The sequence below is a fragment of the Crocodylus siamensis genome, chromosome 2 (assembly GCF_052110815.1).
Source record: "Crocodylus siamensis isolate JL-2025a chromosome 2, ASM5211081v1, whole genome shotgun sequence".
In the NCBI taxonomy this organism is placed as follows: Eukaryota; Metazoa; Chordata; order Crocodylia; family Crocodylidae; genus Crocodylus; species Crocodylus siamensis.
This window is the reverse complement of record NC_143396.1, coordinates 53,693,667-53,711,415: the sequence shown is the minus strand read 5'-3', so window position 1 is coordinate 53,711,415 and position 17,749 is coordinate 53,693,667. Positions and strand designations below refer to the sequence as shown.

The 17,749-nt window shown below is 41.5% G+C and overlaps 1 protein-coding gene across 1 annotated transcript; it reads right to left on the bottom strand.

The window, feature by feature from the left end:
- Positions 1-620: 620 nt before the first annotated feature.
- CCDC110 (coiled-coil domain containing 110) lies at positions 621-17,420 on the bottom strand. The gene is made up of 6 exons (XM_090034501.1): positions 17,279-17,420; positions 9,695-9,747; positions 7,554-7,619; positions 6,448-6,558; positions 3,294-5,433; positions 621-808 (listed from the first exon to the last, which is right to left on the bottom strand). The coding sequence occupies exons 1-6, from the start codon at positions 17,418-17,420 to the stop codon at positions 621-623; spliced, it is 2,700 nt and encodes an 899-aa protein (XP_089890627.1).
- Positions 17,421-17,749: the final 329 nt, after the last annotated feature.

Below are 17,749 nucleotides of genomic sequence, written 5' to 3'. Positions count from 1 at the left end.
GTACTGGCTGGAAGACCTGCCCCACTCTCACCACACCATCCCTGATATTGGGCAGTGGTGGCAACTATTGGGCCGCCACCTGGGTTATAGAAATACAAAAATTATTATATGAAGGCAATTTTTTTTGCATCAACTTTTATTAGTACCCATAATAATTTTTAGAATGTCCTACCATACAGCTTTCACCATCTGATATTCAACATTTGTACTAATGTTCCAACTAAACACCACATTTTCTAATATCTGACAGTATAGAAATGAGAATCAAATTATTGGCAAGCTCTTCTAGTCCTTACTCAGGAAAAATTCCCATTGAGAGCAATGGAGATTTTGTCCCCAAAATTTACTGCAAAACATGACCCAGCAGCATATTTTTAATATGTATTTCTATAGCAGTTTTTGTACTTGACTTTTCTAAAGAGATTTCTTTTCTTTCTTAATTTCTCTGATTTTTATATTGTGAAACAGGTATTGGTGATTGTGCTAACCTTTGATGTTTTGGCATCATATTCATAATAAATACCAGGAATATATATATATATATATACACACACACACACACACACACACACAATAACTTGGGTGTGTTCCTCATTGCTGAACTCTCTAGATTCAAATCACTAGGTAGCAGAGCAAACTGTGCTGTATTTCTTCCTGGCTGCAGTTCTAAATCTTGACTCCCTGATTACAGATGTAGTACAGCTGACTGAAATAGTGCTATAATATTTCTTCAGGTCCTTGTGCCTCTTCCCTTTTTGTACCTCTTCCTCTTCTAGCTTCTTTCGCATTTCAGCAATCTTTCCATTCTCTAACAAAGTGGAAACATTGGAGACTGTAAGTTTTCATTAGCGATTAATGTTTAAAAATTCCATTGGACTTGTCAGTAAAGATGAGTAGCTTGTGTGGCTCAGCCTCAGTGCTAGTCATAAGGAGGTACTGATTTCTGCCTAATATTATAAGTTTTCTGGGGCAGAAAATGTGTCTTTGTATTAGCAGAAAGCGGTTATTCCTGATTGTTATTATAATGGGGCCCAGTTCTGGTTGGGGTCTTTAGGTGCTACTGGGATACAGAAAATGACACTTTTATTGCTAATCTTTCCCGTCTTGTCTCTACATTTTACTGAAATGGTAGAATACATAACTTTCTCAGAAGCTGCCTTTAAATACTGCTTCATTGTTGTCCAGGATAGAAGACAAAAGGCCCTACAAAGTACAAAAAATAACAATAAGTAATTTTTGTTTTCACCCTCTGACTAAAAATTGATAGTGTGCTCATAACACATTTTGGGGTAGATTCGATCCAAGTATCACAACAAAAAAACTGAGTCAATTTCACTGAAGCCAATTAAGTTATTCTATATTTACAACAGTATTAAATAAAAGGAGAGCTTTTGCATCAGTGAATACATCTTTTAAGGTCTCTTCTGAATTTGGCTTTCCAAGACAGTGGCCATTTCTATCACTAGCCAAACAAATGGTACTCCTAAGTATGGGGCAATATTTACATCATAATGGGTAGACTTTATTTGTACAAAAATCATTCTAAAATATACAAGGACTACCTTTACAGTTGTACCCAGCGACCCCACGTGAGCTTTTGTGCTGTACAACCATGCACTAGAAGAGCTTAACCCTACACAACTGTTATAAATGGCTAGGAAAGTATTTCCCAGGCAAGAAGATCAACAATATGTTAAGGTACAATAACAGAGCTGTACAGAAAAGTTTGCATAGCATCTGCCTATGCCAAGTCTGACTTGGTAGCACTACAGCTTCTCATCTATGTGGGAAGCGGTCACAAACACAAGAAAAGTGCTGTTATATGCATTGATGCTTTATTGAACATTAGGAAGTTACCTCTGATGTCTCTTGCCTGCAAAAGATGTACCCTAATGAGTGTAACTCATCCTACTAAAGCAAATGCAGGTCTGTGGAAGGGATTCAGGGAACTCCAGTTACTTGTTACAATGTTTTACTTTTCTTTCATGGAATGATTCTGCAGCAGTGCCTTTAGCGTAACTAAAATGGTCCCTTGAAACATGCAGTGGATTGAAAAAGTAAACTACAGTACTCCTATCTGGGCTACAGAGCCATTATACTAATCCCTATAGATGAAGTATCATATAAGAAATATTTCTGTGACATTCCTCCCTTTCCCAACTCCATAGGATGAAGGACTAGGAGACTACTTCTGTGGTAATGGATTCTACTTTCCTCTCTAATCTTCCTACAAAATTATGTCCCTCTGCCTACATACATATCATTTTTTCCAGTGTAAATATATTAGCAGATGTCTTAAATGTCCAGTTGTTAATTAAAATATTTGTAAATATGACTTCACTACTTGTGAAAACAAAGAAAATGTTGATTAGAAATGTAGGTTAGGCATTGTTAACCAGAAGAAAGCCTGAATGTCTTAATAAAAGATGCATAGTTTAAATTCATGTAATTGAGTTAGATGCCAAAATAACTATGCAAAGTGTTCTGGACTCTGGTAAGTAGTTAGATTAGAAAAGCTAACATTCTTGTCTAAACTTAAAATTTGTGGGTGGGGAACCATAGGTAGCATAAATAGTCATGGCTTCTTTGACTTTATTGGTCCTATAACAATTTACAGCTGCAGCAAATCTCCTTTAGTAAAAATGAAATGCAGCCAAGAGTTGGGCATTCAAAAAAAAACATATGGGGAAAATGCTGACTGTAAAAACAAGCTTTAAACAAATAGATCACTGTGGTAATGAAATAATTGGACAGTAGCATTTTAATTGGTTTAAAAGAAGGAATGTTTATTACAGTTTCTCCGAATCAAGAGACTGTTGCAGTTTAGCTGGAATTGCCTGAAAAAGAAAGACAGTTTTCTTTTAAAAATAGTGGGAAGAATTTCTTTCAGGACCTAATTAGGACAAAAAAAGGGAAATGACCCTGAAAGAACAATTTATCACTTTAAAGGTCCAATCTAAGGGTCATCTATTTCAAAAGAAGAACTCCCAGGCCTTCAAAATGCTTTGGATAAGATCCTCATTGTGGTTCTGTTGTATTAGAAAAAAAATGCTGTGGTATGTAGAACCTTTTTCCCCAGAAACAAGTAATTCTTAAAACTAGAAAACCAAACCTTAAACTGGTCCTAGAACTTCCCTAGTCAGAAAACTCAAACAAATATTCAGATATGTTAATACTTTTAGTCAACAATTTTATCTGAAAAGCTACTTAGGTCCAAAATGGGGTAAATAGAAATAATAATAATAATAAAAAAACCACTAGCCCACTAAGATGTTGTAAAGTATGATACACACCTTGTGGGTTATGTACTAAAGCTGTACACTTGTAATCAGAAATTTCTTCACAAATATCCATGGAATATGTAGAGTGAACTTTCTCCTGACTCCCTGAAGTATATCTGTATTTACACTGCTCATCAACCAGGGCAGTGATTTGGTCCTGCAGATTAATATAGTCCTTCTGCAGGTGGCGGACTTCAAACTGCAATACATCCCTCTCATTTTCTATAGTTCTCAGGTGGTTTTCCATTAGTAAGCGGTCCTCATTCAGTCTTCCAATGTTAATCTGATATTTGGAAACATCATGTTTATGGTCCTGTAGTTCTTTTTTAAGTAGCCTATTTTCTTCTGTGATGTTTCTGACAACAACTGATAACCTCTCCTGGTCTCTGTCCACACTGGCCAAATTAGTTTTCAAAAAGTCAATTTCTGCTTTTGCATTTCTAAGTTCTGTAAGGAGTTTCTCCTCGGCATAAGTTTTATCCGATTGGACTTTCTCAAGCTCCTTCTGTTGCATTTGTCTCACATTAGCACATTCCTGCAACATCATTTCAAGGTTAAACTGTTTTTCTTTAAGTAACTGCACTGATTGAAGAAGAGTCTCCTGTTCAGATTTTGTTACGTTTTCTTTTTCTTTCAGTTGCCTTATTTCAACCTGATTTTGTACAAGTTCTTTTTCAAGTGAAGTTTTTTCTTGTATAAGCTGGGCTGTTTTTGTTTCTAGTTTCTGATTTGTTTCTTGTAAGACCAAAGATTCCTTTTGCACAGAATCCAGTACCACAGTGTGTTTATCTTTTTCAGCAGTAGCAGCGATCATCTGTTCTTGTGCTTCTTGATTCTTAATTTTAAAGTCGTCTAATGCTTGCCTCATATATTGGTTTTCAATACAGAGTTGGCTCCTCTCTTCTTGGAGAGTTTTCTTTTGGTTCTGAAATTCTTTACATTTTCGTAACAACCTTTTCACTTCTTTAATACATTCCTTGCTGTCTTCTTCTGATTTAACTAATCTGACTTTCATGTTTTGCTTTTCTACAGCCAGCGCTTTAATTTGCTTTTCATATTTTGAGCTTTTTTCTCTCAGAGACTGTATGATAACAGTAAGATGTTTCACGTCTGCCTTGAAAGTTATGTTTTCATTCTCAAGCTGCAGCATTTTATTTTGCAAGTGTTCAGAATATTTAAAGGAATTTTGTGACACTTCAATTTTTTCAGAGTACTCTGATGCAGCTTTGATTTCACTGAATTTAGGATTTCCAGGGTCTAGTATTCTTTGGCTTAGTATGTGCAGTTGGTCTTCTTTTTCTCTCTGCAGTTGTTCTATGTGATCAAGCATTTGTAACTTATCCTTTATTGTTTTGGAAAAGACATCAAACTGGAACCCTTCAACACACTTGTCAGTGCTATAAAATTCATTTTTGTTTTTGCTTTCAGCTTCTTCTTGGGTACTGCATGTCCTTTTAAGGGCAAAAGTCCATAAGTTTTCATATTCAGATTCTTTATTAAATTCTTTATCAAGATTCAGATTATTTCCTTGAAGAGAAACCAGTGTAATAGGTGATTTGTCTACTGTTTCTTCAGGTTTTGAAATTTCTATTGATTTTGAGTTCTCACTTAATTTCTTGGAAGATAAAAACAGAGTTGATATTTTGGGCTCTTGTTTTAGCATATATTCAGAATCATTATATTGACTACAGGAAACATTCTGAAGTTCAGATGCGTGTCCTAGTTCCTGTTCATGAGGCTTTTGGAGTTCTTGCTTCAACTGGTTGGTAGAATAGTTAAAGTCTGTTAAATGAAGTTCATCATTATATTTGAGGAAAGTCAAGGGAGCTTTAGGTTCATCCAAAATTAATTCATCATTAATAGTTTCAGCTTCTATACTAGTGCAAGGTAGAAAACATTTAGGTTTGGCAAAATCCTTCAAAAAATATTCATTTTTTAGAGTATTCATAGTTTTGATTTCATTTGGTCCTAATGGTTTCTCAATCTTTCCTGCTGTTACAGTTTTTAGTGAAATCTGATGAGAAATATTTACATCACTGACCACATTTCCAAGGAAAATATTAGAACTTGCCTCCAGGGGCTGATGGGTGCAGAGTTTCTGATCATACTGAAATTCCTTCATAGAAAACGGTGATTGTAGACTCTCTGTAAACTAGAATAACCCAATAATAATCATTCTATAAAGACTGTTTACAATTCTCGAGGCAAAAGTCAGCCAAATGGTTGCCAAATTTATGATACATCATGTAGAACTAGTAGATATTGTATATACTAATACTATTACTCTCTCTAACGTAAGGAAAGGAAAATGAGTAAGAACAGATTTGAGTATGTCAATAAATTTAAGACACTATATTATGAGCCATAATTCATTTAATTAGGTCTTTTGTTTTCTTCCTGAAGTCTACTAATATTTGTTAAGATGCTTAAATATTTTTAGACAGCAAACATTTGTGTCAGAACCTAGAGAGGTTGTTTTAGAAAAAGGGCCTATTCCATGGCCTGTTTTTTCCAATGACCCTCATCGGGATTGGAATAAGCTAAAGTACTGACTTAGCCCACTGAGTTCTCTAGGGACATCTGCAGCTGGGGAAAGACTAGTTAACTAGTGAGCTAAGAGTCTTTTGAGGTCAAATGTCCACTCATGGCTAACAGCTTATTGGACCAGAATGGTTAGGGAACCCACAGAACCCATGACAATCCTGTAATGCAACCAGGATTTGGCTCTGAGTCTACGTAATGGTTTACACATCATGCTACAGAAGTAAATCCATCTATCTGACCATCCCACCTCATTCACTTTAAAAGAAGTTGTTCACTGAATAGAATCCAGGGCTTCACCATAGTTTGGATGACTTGATTAAAGTCTTACATACAACAAAAAGGAACAGAGCTTTCACTAGATTGGAGAAAAACCTTGTTAAGTCTCTCAGCCTGGCTTTATCTTCCCAGTTGACTTAAATAACAGTTCTTTTAAGACAGAATTATGGTGACGTCATGTAAATATATATTTTTAGTGAGGAAGTTTTTGAGGCTTCTTTTCATGTACAGAATAACCCTTAGCTTTGGTTACAGTGCTTTATAGCAAACCGAATTATTAAGAACAGTAGTCCAGTACAATCTTTTTATATATAACTTCTTCAGCAATAAGGATTAGGTAACATACCACAGGTGTTTTGGCAGGTGAACTAGTCATCAGAAACTCTTTTGAGCTACCCTGTGAAGTTTTCACATCAACTACATTCTTGTTTAGTATTTCACTGATTTCAGACTGTACCTGAAAAAGAGAAGTATTAAGACTGTTTTTCTTTCAAAAACGTACATGAAACCATACATGCAGAAATATTTCATTTTTGAAAGATATCTTGTCAACAAAGGGTTTGTTTTTGTCCTCACATGAAAGATAGGTTAGACAGCAGTGCACTGCTTTGCCCTGACATATGAGAATGAAAATTGTTAATTTTACTGCAACTACCCTTGAAAAATAAAATTAAGTGTATATGTAAGTCTGTGCAGCACTGGAGTCTTAGATTTTTACATTACAAAATGAGGTAAAATTATTGAAAGGGCAGAAAACTGTTCCTGTAATAGTGGCTCACTATCTAGGGGATATAGCAGTTTAAAACTACAGGATGGATTCTGCTTTTGCTTATGCTAATGTAAGTCAGGAGTAACTTCTTTGAAGTCAGTGGAGTAACTTCTCCTTTATGCCAATGAAAATGAAAGAAGAAACTGATCCTGTCTCTTTTTCTATGTCACCATTTCCTTTTCCTACAATGGCCTGTTTTCAGGTACTGTTTGTCAATCAGATACTACAGTGACTGGAGCAGTACAAAGTCATAGACAGACAGAATAAACTACTTTCTGGTGATCACCATACATTAAATTTATATAAGTGCACATTTGACATGTACAGTAAGCTCAAAATACCAATAGTAAGCCAAATGTTGAATTGGCTTGCTTGGTCCAGTGTTTTGAATAAAATATATTTTGGCTCTTGACAATACTTTGTATCAATGGCTACATGTATTTACTTTATAAGACTTAGGAAATTCATTTTCAGCAAATCAGTGTAACTTCTGTTTTTTTAATAAGCACCTATTATTAAAAAGCTATTTTATTTTATCAAGTTTTAGCAAAATAAAAATGTGTTTGGTTTTTTTGCATTAGTTAAAATACTAAGGACAGAATCTAAAAACTAGGAGAGTATGCTGAGTTTTAGATCAAAGTTTTTTTCCCTTATTGTGTATGTACTTTAGGTTCTGCTTTTACCATGTTAACATTCTCCAGAGTCTGTTGCCGAAGTGCCTGAAATGAGTCCAGCTGTTGCTGAAAGATCTAAAAAAAAAAAGTTAAGAAGGTTTTACAAATCAAGATGAGCTGGCAAAATTCTCCCTATTATTTCCCCTTCCAGTTCAGGACTGCCAGTTTCAATCTGGCCTCAGTAACTAGCCATTTAGGCTAAGTACAGACAGACAAAAGCCTGAGGCTGAATTGATCTAGTCTTTGTAGGTTAGTCTAAGCTAACAAATAAGCAAATGAACAGACATTCACTTTTGATTCAGGAAATGCAGCCACATGCCTGCGGTAGCTCAAGACAGAAGCCGGGGTGGGGGGGGGCATTACAGCACAGTTCTCTAACATGCAGCCAGCATGGGCTGTGTGTTTGCTTCCTCTTCCTGCTGCTCCTGAGGTCTCTAGGATTTGCAGTCCAGACGTACAGTAGCAAGACTCTGGAGGTTTGCTTTCATTTCCTCTTCCTGCTTCAAGGTGCCTCTGGGTTTTGTAGTCTACAGTCACAGCCAGCACTAAATAAGCAGGGCAGGGCACCTCTGTACTTGGGAGAAGATAAATTTAACCCCCCTCTCTGGCAAGGGTTTACCTGGGGGGGATGGAGAGAGGGCAGTGGGCCAGTCCTCACTGCTCCAGTTAGGGAGCAAGAGGGGCAGGGCCAGTCCTTCTTTCTGGAGCAGACATCCCAGCCTAGCCAAGGGCTGCAAAATGCTGGGATGCTGGAAGACTGATTTAACTTGAACAAGGAAGAGGTCTGGGACAGAAGTTGCATAAACTGGTTTGACCCAAATCAGTTAAGTCTGATACTACATTCAACCAGGTTTACCCTAAACTGATTTCAGCCGTTTTGAAACTGGCTTATATGCACTGAACCTCTATTCTGTTACAGGTTTAAACCTGTTTTTGACCATTTAAACCAGTTCATATGTAACTTCTTTCTCTAGCCTCAATGGCTAGTTATTGGTGTATTTGAAATTATTTGTGGGTTCTAGTACAATTCTTAGTAAGTAGTTAGCCACAACACAAAATTGCGATTACAGTTAATATTAACCAGTATCTCACTGTCAGGGTGAGCAGTGAGGCCTGAGGAATGAACTCCCTTCTCACTTCTAGAGATGATCTCTCAAAATCAAAACTAGGCATATTGGTAGTGCAGTATATGGAAGTTCATGCTGCCTATAATCTATACCGGGTGATAAAAAGGGAATATAACTCTTCTGCTCCATCAAACCACCATTACCTTTCCCAAGATCTAAAAAGATTTAAAAGGAAAAGAATATAGTGTATGTCCTGCTGCACAGAATGCAGAATTCTTTTTTGATATTAATCGCAATTTAATTCCTTTGCATCTGGTAAAGAAAATGTACAGCTTTGTGGCAAAGTATTCCTAATTTCCCACCCTTTTGCTGTGGATGAAAGGGTAAAATGAGGGAAAGAGACACTGTATCTATGACAGGGTTTAAATAACCTTAAAACAAGGTACAGACTATCTTTTTTTTTTAAAGGAGAGCTTCAGTTGAAATGCTGGGGGTTGCAAACTGCAGTTAGTCTTAAATTGTATCAACAAACTGAACTTCTTGTAAAACAGCAATAAAATAATAGCTTTTATTGGGTGCCATTAACTCTACACACAATTATGGATGTATTGAAACAAATAAACAATGGAGTCACATATATTATACTCTAACTCGTGCATTCTTTGTGTAAGTAGAAGAGATCTGAATGTTAATGAAGTGGGCTAGTGAGCCTGTGGTGTGGACTAGTGAGCCTCTGATGCTTGCAACTGTTGTAGCCCTATGATAAGGCTTCTTTAATTATAACTGGTAGCTTGGTCTGTTCCTGCTGCTGAGGCATAGGGCATAAGATACAAGCCAAGTTGTTGGGGGGGCCTCTCTGCTGTCACATGATTAAACAGCCAGTCTAGTGGAGAGACTCATTAGATAGTCAAATAAATATATGGTGGTGAAATCCTGCTAGGCAAATATGAATGTCCCTTTTTTAGGTCTGGTTGCTTTAGTAATGTGTAATTCACATGTCTAATTCTTATGCATTTATCTATGGGGAAATTAAACTTCAGAAACTTGTGGTGTTTAGTTTTAATCAAAACCAAAATAACTTACTTTTAATGCTGATTGTGGCTGGATTTGAATTTCTGTTCCTGATGTGTATTTATCTAAAAATAAAAGCAAGAAACCTTCAGTTATAGCACCCAGAGTTCACTAGCAGACATGAAAAATCTCTAGACAAATACCACTGTGATAGAGGAGGAGAATCACCTCTGCACTGGGCCTAGGAATGAGGAGAAATGGCTTAATGTCCTTTACTATTTTAAACTTGGTTTGGGGATGGGGGGAGGAATGGGTATTTTACTTCCTGGTATAGGACAGGAATGATACAACTATGATTTGAGAATGGTCTGGTTGTTTCCATGTGAAAATAAGTTTCCAACACAGGATGATGAGAGCAGGGAAAGGTGAGAGATGTGTCCCAGGTCACACCCCTTCCAGAAATGCTATCAATCCTACTTGCTCTTAGACCACGGGTGGGCAATTATTTTGGGTGGAGGGCCGCATACGAAGTTTTGGCAAGTCATTGAGGGCTGCATGACAGGCAGCCAGGGGCAGATGCATTTTAATTTTCTAATTTTTTTAGGGGCCCCGCAGGCCGGATAGAATGGGCTGGCGGGCTGCATTTTGCCCACCCCTGTCTTAGACAAACTAGGGAATATGTCAGCTGATTTCTGTAGGGTCCCTTCATTCAGCTGCATGCTGCTGATGCAAGAGTGTAACTGAGGAAGAAGGGTAAGTGAGGCATCCGCCCTGGGCTCTGTCATAGAGGGAGCACCAAACTCCCCGCTCCATTTTTGCAGCTCAGTCACAGCAGGTGACCCCAGACATAGAAGCCAGGCAGTCCCTATACCCAGTAGTGTGCATGGGGGACAGGTCAAGTGGAATGGAACCCCCCTGGGATTTTTGCCACAGGAGGTGCAGTAATGTACTGCGGGGGGCGGGGCAGGAGGACAAGGGAGCAAACAAGGCACCAGGGAAAGCCCCATGGGAGCCTGCACTATGGAGCTATTGCAGCAGCTCTCCGTGGCTGTCCCTGGTGCCTTCTTTGCTTCCCGCTCCCTCCACCTCATGTACTCCACAGGACACATGGCTGCCAGGCCTTCTAAGACTGCACTGTGCCTGCTGTAGCAAAGACTTTGGGGGGCGGGGAGGGAGAATTTTGGTGCCCTTGGCTGAAGTTGGTACACACCAAACTTGTGTTTCAGCTGCAGCAGCAGCTGCCAGTGCAGTGAGAGCCACGGGAAGTAACACCCCGCCAGGTTCTCCGGTGTTCATCAGTGCTCTACGCAGGGCACTGTGGGAGCTTGCTGGGCTTGTGCAGGAAACAGGAGAATGAAGCGGGGGAGTGGCACAGACTCATCTCCTGAGGAGCATGCTCTCATGTCCCTTGATAAAAGCTTGCCTGTTTCACTCTGCTCTGGGAGGGATGTTGCCATAGAATCGTGGTTCCCAGTCTTTCTTGGCTGGGGCCCCACTTGCAGGCATGTGACCCAACATTCATTCACCACAGCTTGTGCCTCCAGTTCTGATCTAACTGCACATTATGGTATGGGGAGTGTGATGACATCATAGCACATTCTGGTGTATGTATGTGATGACATCACAGCTCCTCAGTGTTGGGATGCAGTGGCATCGTTGTATCCTGGCATGACATCGCAGTGCACAATGGTGCCTTCCTGGATCTGGGGCAAGAAGATGGCTCTCACCTGGCTGCACCTGCTCACAGCCTGGCAGGATCCCAGAGGCAGTGGTGTCCCCAGCTGGGTCTGACTCCTCCTGTGTCACACAGCCATCCTCTGAAACTGCGTCCGCCCACCCCACTTCTGGACGTGTCCGTGTATGTGACTTCCAGTACCTGCCCCCCAGCCTCATGCCGTGCCAAGCCCACCTGCACCCACTCCCAACTGCGGCTGCCACCTGAGCAGCGCTCAGCTTCTCTGCGTTGCTAGGCAACGATTGTGTGTAGGCGGCAAGGCCAGGCAGGCACCTCTGCACTCCTAGTGTTCGCAGTGTACACTAGCTCCCCCTGGGGGCCAGGAGGGACGCTGCCACCCAGTGAACAGCTGGGGCAGTGGCACCTCCTGGTGGGGTCTTGAGACCCAGCAGGGTTTGCTGGAGGGTTGTGCAGTGTAGACATGCCCATGGAGCAATGCAGCACACCATTTTGCAGTGCACTGGGGGCACAAGCCCCGTCCTCCCCCTCCAGAACATGTGGCAGCTCTTACTTGCTGCAGACCCCAGGGAAACTGTTGGGGAGCAAAACTGGGGCACGGGATGGGTCTGATTATAAGTGTTTTCCCCCTCCCCAAGAACCATGGGAATCCCAGGCTACTTACCTGCAGGGTTGCCCTAGGTTTGGGGGAAAAGGATCTTAATGAAAAGATGACCCTGGCTGGAGCCCCGAGGGGCTGGGCAGCATCTGGTCATTTGCCCCTTTGCAGAGTGTCACCTGCTCCGCTGCCCCCTGGCCAGAGCAGATGACCCTGCAGTGCACCTGAAGGCCTATGGGGCAAAAGGTCATTGGTTCTGGCAGGCTTGGGTCATGCAAGGAAGGGCCACGATGGGTGGGTGACCCAGCACCGTCCTGTTCCTGGTGATCTCTAGGGTCTGCTCCTTAGAGCAGGAGGCAAGGAGGGTAGGATCTCAGAAGCCTAAAGAGCCCTGTAGCAAGCTGAGACTTTTAAACCCCCTGGCTTCACTACTGAGAGCTGAGAAAGTAACCTTGACTTCCCAGCTCTGAGACGGGTCACCACGGGAGCTACAAGTGAGGACACAGCTCACAAGGTGGCTGGCAAGAAACCAGGTGGAGTTAGATACACTTCAGAAATGTGGAGATTATATGTGTATGTGTGTATATATAAGTGTGGACATATATATACAGTGTATGTGTGGAGTGTGTGTATGTGTGTATATATATATATATATATATATATATATATATAAGCATGGGCATTTATTTATATATATATATATATATACATATATGTATACACACACTCCACACACATCCACATATATCTGTATACACTATTTAATTATTTAATTATTTTGCAGTGAGCTGTGGTTTTATTATCTGGAAAGGACCAGTGCTCCTGAATTTCTAGCTCTGAATTTTAAAAAGAATTCTCAGGGTAAATTGTTGTTTATTTTGATATTTTTAGTTCATTTAACCTTTGGGGCCTTTCCTTGGTTATTTGAGTCTCCTGTGGGATTTGTAAGGGCAACAGCAGTTCAAGGATTTTATCTGTTGTTCCATCATATTTGGAGGAAAAAAGCATTTCCTAAAACTAACCTGAAAATACAAGCCTGACGTGCAGTCAGTTTATAATTGGAGCAATACAATAAGTAAAAAATATCTAGAAAAACGGGAACCTGTTACTGGATGGTAATCTATAGGCCTTGTCATGGGTTCATTTGAAACAGTTGCAACTCATTGGAATGTTGTGACATATTAAAGTAAATATGTTCGGAGATAACCCTTGCTTGAAAGGGAGCAACTTTGCAGTGCTGTGCATTGCCCTCAGTGGAGTGCCTCTTGAATTACACAGATGTAAGGGAAAGCAGAATTAAGCCCGTTGTTTTTAGTGAGATGACAGCAGGTGTAATAGAGGGAAGAATTTTCCCCCAAAGTCTCAATTACAGTTTATTAATAGTTGGAGATTTTAATAAATCATTTATGTTTAAATTTATATTGTAAATAAAGTTCTTCAGTTTTGTGTTCAGCATTATGCCAAGGGCAAATAATTACTATTAGGTTGAACAAATTACCAACCTATTGATTGGTATGAAATGATTTTATGATATGAAATATCGGTGAGGAAGTTAGGGGGCTGTGCTACAGAGCAAGATAGCAGGAAGTAAAACAGTTGCTTAGGTTGATATTAATAAAGTTCTGGGCCTTGTGGAAGTAAAGTGAGTTGAAATCAGTGGCTTTTGGTTCTTGTCTTTAGAAACGTGGTTCTAAGTCCTAAATGTACCTATCAGTTGGTAATCATAGTGATTCCCTGAGTGTACTGCTTGCTAAGATTATCCACAACAGAAATTACAAATGATGATACTAAAGAGCATTACTGTGAAATAGAAAAGGTCTTTGGAAGTAACTTCTTTAGTAACTTTTTAGGTGATACCTGTCCAATCTAGTTGCACCCAAGAGACCCCCTAAGCTTCTGGTAGAACAGTAGAACAGCGAAGTCCACGCATCCGCCATATGACTAGAGGTGAGATGTTTCTAGAGGGTTTGAACTCTCAACCTTGATGAAGTCATGACCTGCTTTTAAGGTCTGGGCATGCACAGTGTATAATGGTAAGGCAACTATTTAGTAATGTTGATATGTTAATTATGATAATGTTGTTTGTATGGAGTCGAAACAGTTTGAATTGATTGGTCTTTTTAAGTGTTGCCCAGGTTTGAATTTGACTGGGTATTGGGCAAAGAGCAATGATTGGACCATTGGGTGAGTGACAGGTGGCCATAAATCCTGTCCAGAGCAGCCAGCAGGAGTTCTGGGAGCATAGGCTCTGGCTCGGGCTCACTCTGGCTGGACAGTCCTGACTCTGGGCTCTCAGGGGGCAGGAGTTTGTTGAACGCAGGTTCCTTGCTGTGACCTGGTCATTGGGATTGAGCTTACTGAGGCTGACCTGTCTCATGCTCTTTCCTTTGGGCTTTGGCTGTGGAAGCTGAAGTTGGGTAAAGTATCACCTTTCCCTATTTGAGGTGCTGAGTACCTAAGTATGGGAAAGCTAGAAATCCTCAGGGACTGTCAGAGGGCTTCTCCTGCTGACTAGGACCAGGGTGTTCTTGCTGCCATCTGTGGTTTCTGGGTTGTCTGTGAAGTTGTACAGCAATTAACTGTGTAATGACCAAAGCTCATTGTAATGTGTAGTTGATTTGTTATTGTAACAGGGTTCTCATTGAGACCCTGTTGTTAAGGAAAAGAGGGGCAGCTGGAAATAATTACACCATGAGGAGGGCAGGCCCCTGGCCCTAAGGAGGCAATGGTGGCTAAACCCTGGAGGATAAAAAGGAGAGGAAGAAGAGGAAAGGTGCCTTCGGGCCCCCCAGAGAGTGAGAGAGAGAGGAGGAGCTGCGAGAGAGATCCCCCCCAGAGAGAAGGATCTGGGAAGAGAGACCCCGGCGCAGGATCAGAGGGATCGCAGAACTCAGACTTCGCCTTATCTTACCTTGACTCTACCAGAGCAGCGGTGAGTGCAGGGAGAAGCGGGACTGTGCCATGGGCTGGAACTGCAGCCAGCATTCAGGATCGGAGATGACATTGAGTCAGACGGGCAGCGGGAGGGATTACCCCCACCCAGACCCCTGAAGAGTCCAGGTGACTCCAGGACCCCGAGGGAAAAGGGATACTAAGCAAGCAAGCCCTGACTGTGGGAGAGCCGCAGAGCCTGCATACTGAAGCCGCACTACAAAAGAAGATAAGTGGCGTGTGTGTAACAAGCCGCTAATTGGTCAATTAGTGGCGGGAATTGAACAAAAGGAAACCTTTCTTTTTCTCTCTTTTTTACTTTCTTTCAATTACGGGGGTGGGGGGAAGCGGGCTAGGACTCAGGAAAGACAGAGAAGCCCGGAGACTCCCTTCGCTAGGCAGAGGTTCAAGAAGAGACCCTGTGGACCTTGATTCTTCAGTGCCAAGCAAGTAGGCACACTACCGCACTTACTGTTCCAAGTAAGGGGCCGGAGGTCCTCTTCTGAGAACAGAGAGTGACCCAGCTGGGATTCAGGATTAACCCTTCCGACTGTGATTCACCTCCCCCCTTAAAGGAGAATTTCCTGTTAAACTTTCAAACCACTGAATAAAATCTTAAAGGAGAAAACCAAGTTATTCCAGCATGGTGCTTCCTATGGGTACTTCCTCGGGTAACAATCACTTCCTCCCTATTTTTATTTCTTTAAGATCCAAGTCGTGGCAGGCGGGAAACACAAAGGTAGAGGGGGTACTCCACGGACATGCTGACAGTTATGTTACCAGGGACATTGGGTATGGGATGTGCATCGAGTTATTGTCTTGTCGGGTGTATTTTATTGTGTTACGGCTTGGGTGTTACAGAACTATTGCGTCGGGTGTCACAGGCCAGCTGGGGACTGTGAGTATATCAATTTAGATGCAGACTGACTGAGCACTGGAACTTTATTAGTCAATGGGCTTTTTTTGGTTTGGGATCGAGAAGGTGATGTTGGAAAGAAAAGAAATGACAAGCTTTACTTATAAAAAGGAATGAATTTACTTATGACAACAAAAGATATAGTTTGCATATATAATAGTTAATAAAGGTTAAGCTAATAAACAGACAACATAACAATACAGATTAAAATTGACAGTGATAATAAAACAGATAAAGAAATTAACCAAGAGTTCCCACTAGGTTAGTAACATCGATAGCCCCTCAGTTAGAAGATGTACGTCAAGATGAATCAGCGAAGTCAGATGTCTCTGAACTGGGCTGCCCGAAGGAGGACCAATGGAAGCCCCTCAGTCAGGATCTGGTCCTCGCTCTCAAAGGGAGTGAGAGAGATCTGTGGGGGTATGGGATGTTGCACAAGGGGCCGTTTGAGCTCCTGGAGGCTAAGTTCCAATTTGGTCCCCAGAAGTGAGTCACACCACAAGCCACAGAGACAAAGCCTTTATTGCTTGCAAGCAGTTCGGCCTGGAGTCATGAAACTCAGATCAAAGCCGACCCCGAGTGCCTATTCTCCACTGCTTATATACTTGATTACAAGGTATTGGAAAATTCCATTAGCGCAGGCGTACTTCGGGTTACATAGTTGTGAAATTGGTTGCAAAGTTTGGGACTTTCTAGCCGTTAGCTTGTGGTTTGCAGTCTCTCGCAACAAAACGGAAAATCAAGTTGCAGGTGCTTCTTTGGTACATTCTTGTGAAAGCAGTTCTAGCTCCAGCTTGTCCCACAATTATCCCTCCTCAAGATGCTTTCTTTTTAATTCCTCGTCTGTCTCCCATGAAGCATTGTGAGTTGTAAATGTGTAGCAGTTTTGATCCTTGCAGAAATAAATCGGTTCAGGGCTTGTATAATATGAGGGCCACACATTAAGATAACTAGCCCGACAAGTAGGACTGGTATGAGGGGCAATAGAAGGGATAATAGCCATTGTATCGGTCCCCCTGCCCAGGTTCCCCATCCCGCTGACTTGATGTTGCTAGCATGCTGCAGTATTTCATTAATGTTTTCTTGTACTTGCCCTGACTGGTTTACATAAAAGCAACATTCCTCTTGGAGAAACAGGCATGTTCCTCCTTGTCCTGAGGTCAAAAGATCTAGAGCTCGTCTATTCTGGAGCACTACCCCTGCAAGGGAGTCAAGTTGCTGCTGGAGCAAGGTTAAAGTCTCACCCGTTTTTTTCAAGGGCTTTGGCTGTCTCTTGGGACAGTTCTTGCTGTAACCCTAATGCAGTTCCCCTGGTGGCTACCCCAGTTGTGCCGGCTGCCGCCGCTACTACTGCCATTAGGGGTAGCAGTGGGGCTGCTCTTTTAGCTATTTTACCTACTGCTTGTAGTTGGAAGGGGAGTGGAGTCCCTGAGGGGGCCACCTCGATTTGTGGCAGCACAAACCCTAGGGAGCAGGTTCCTTGCCAGCCGGGAGGCAGAACCCAGTAGGCTCGGTTACCGCATATCCAGTATATTCCTGATGCGGGGGACAGGACACTATTAAAGATAGCGGATGCATACAAATACTGTGGGTTGAGGTCGACTTCCTTCCCGTTCTGAGTTTTCTTTGCAACAAAGGCCTGCAATGTCTGAGCAGCCATGGTAGCCAAGAGCAAAGGGTCTAAGGGAGGATCTTTATAGGAGGTTTCGTTCGCGGGGGAGAAAAAGATTGATCCTTGGCCCGCATCAAAAAGGACCTGTCCTTGAGGCCGTGAAGAGTGATATAATACGATTGCATTTGGCACTCCCTGTTTTATAGCAGGGTGAGAGTTTACTGGCCTGCCCCAGGAATAATTTGAGTACTGTCTAGGCTCTGGAGGGCTGCTAAGCTGTGAGGGGGAGAACACTGAATAATTAAAGCCACTCGGGGTGAACCCAGGGGCTTGGACCACGAAGGTGAGGTTACACTGCCAGGGTTCTATGCTGCCAA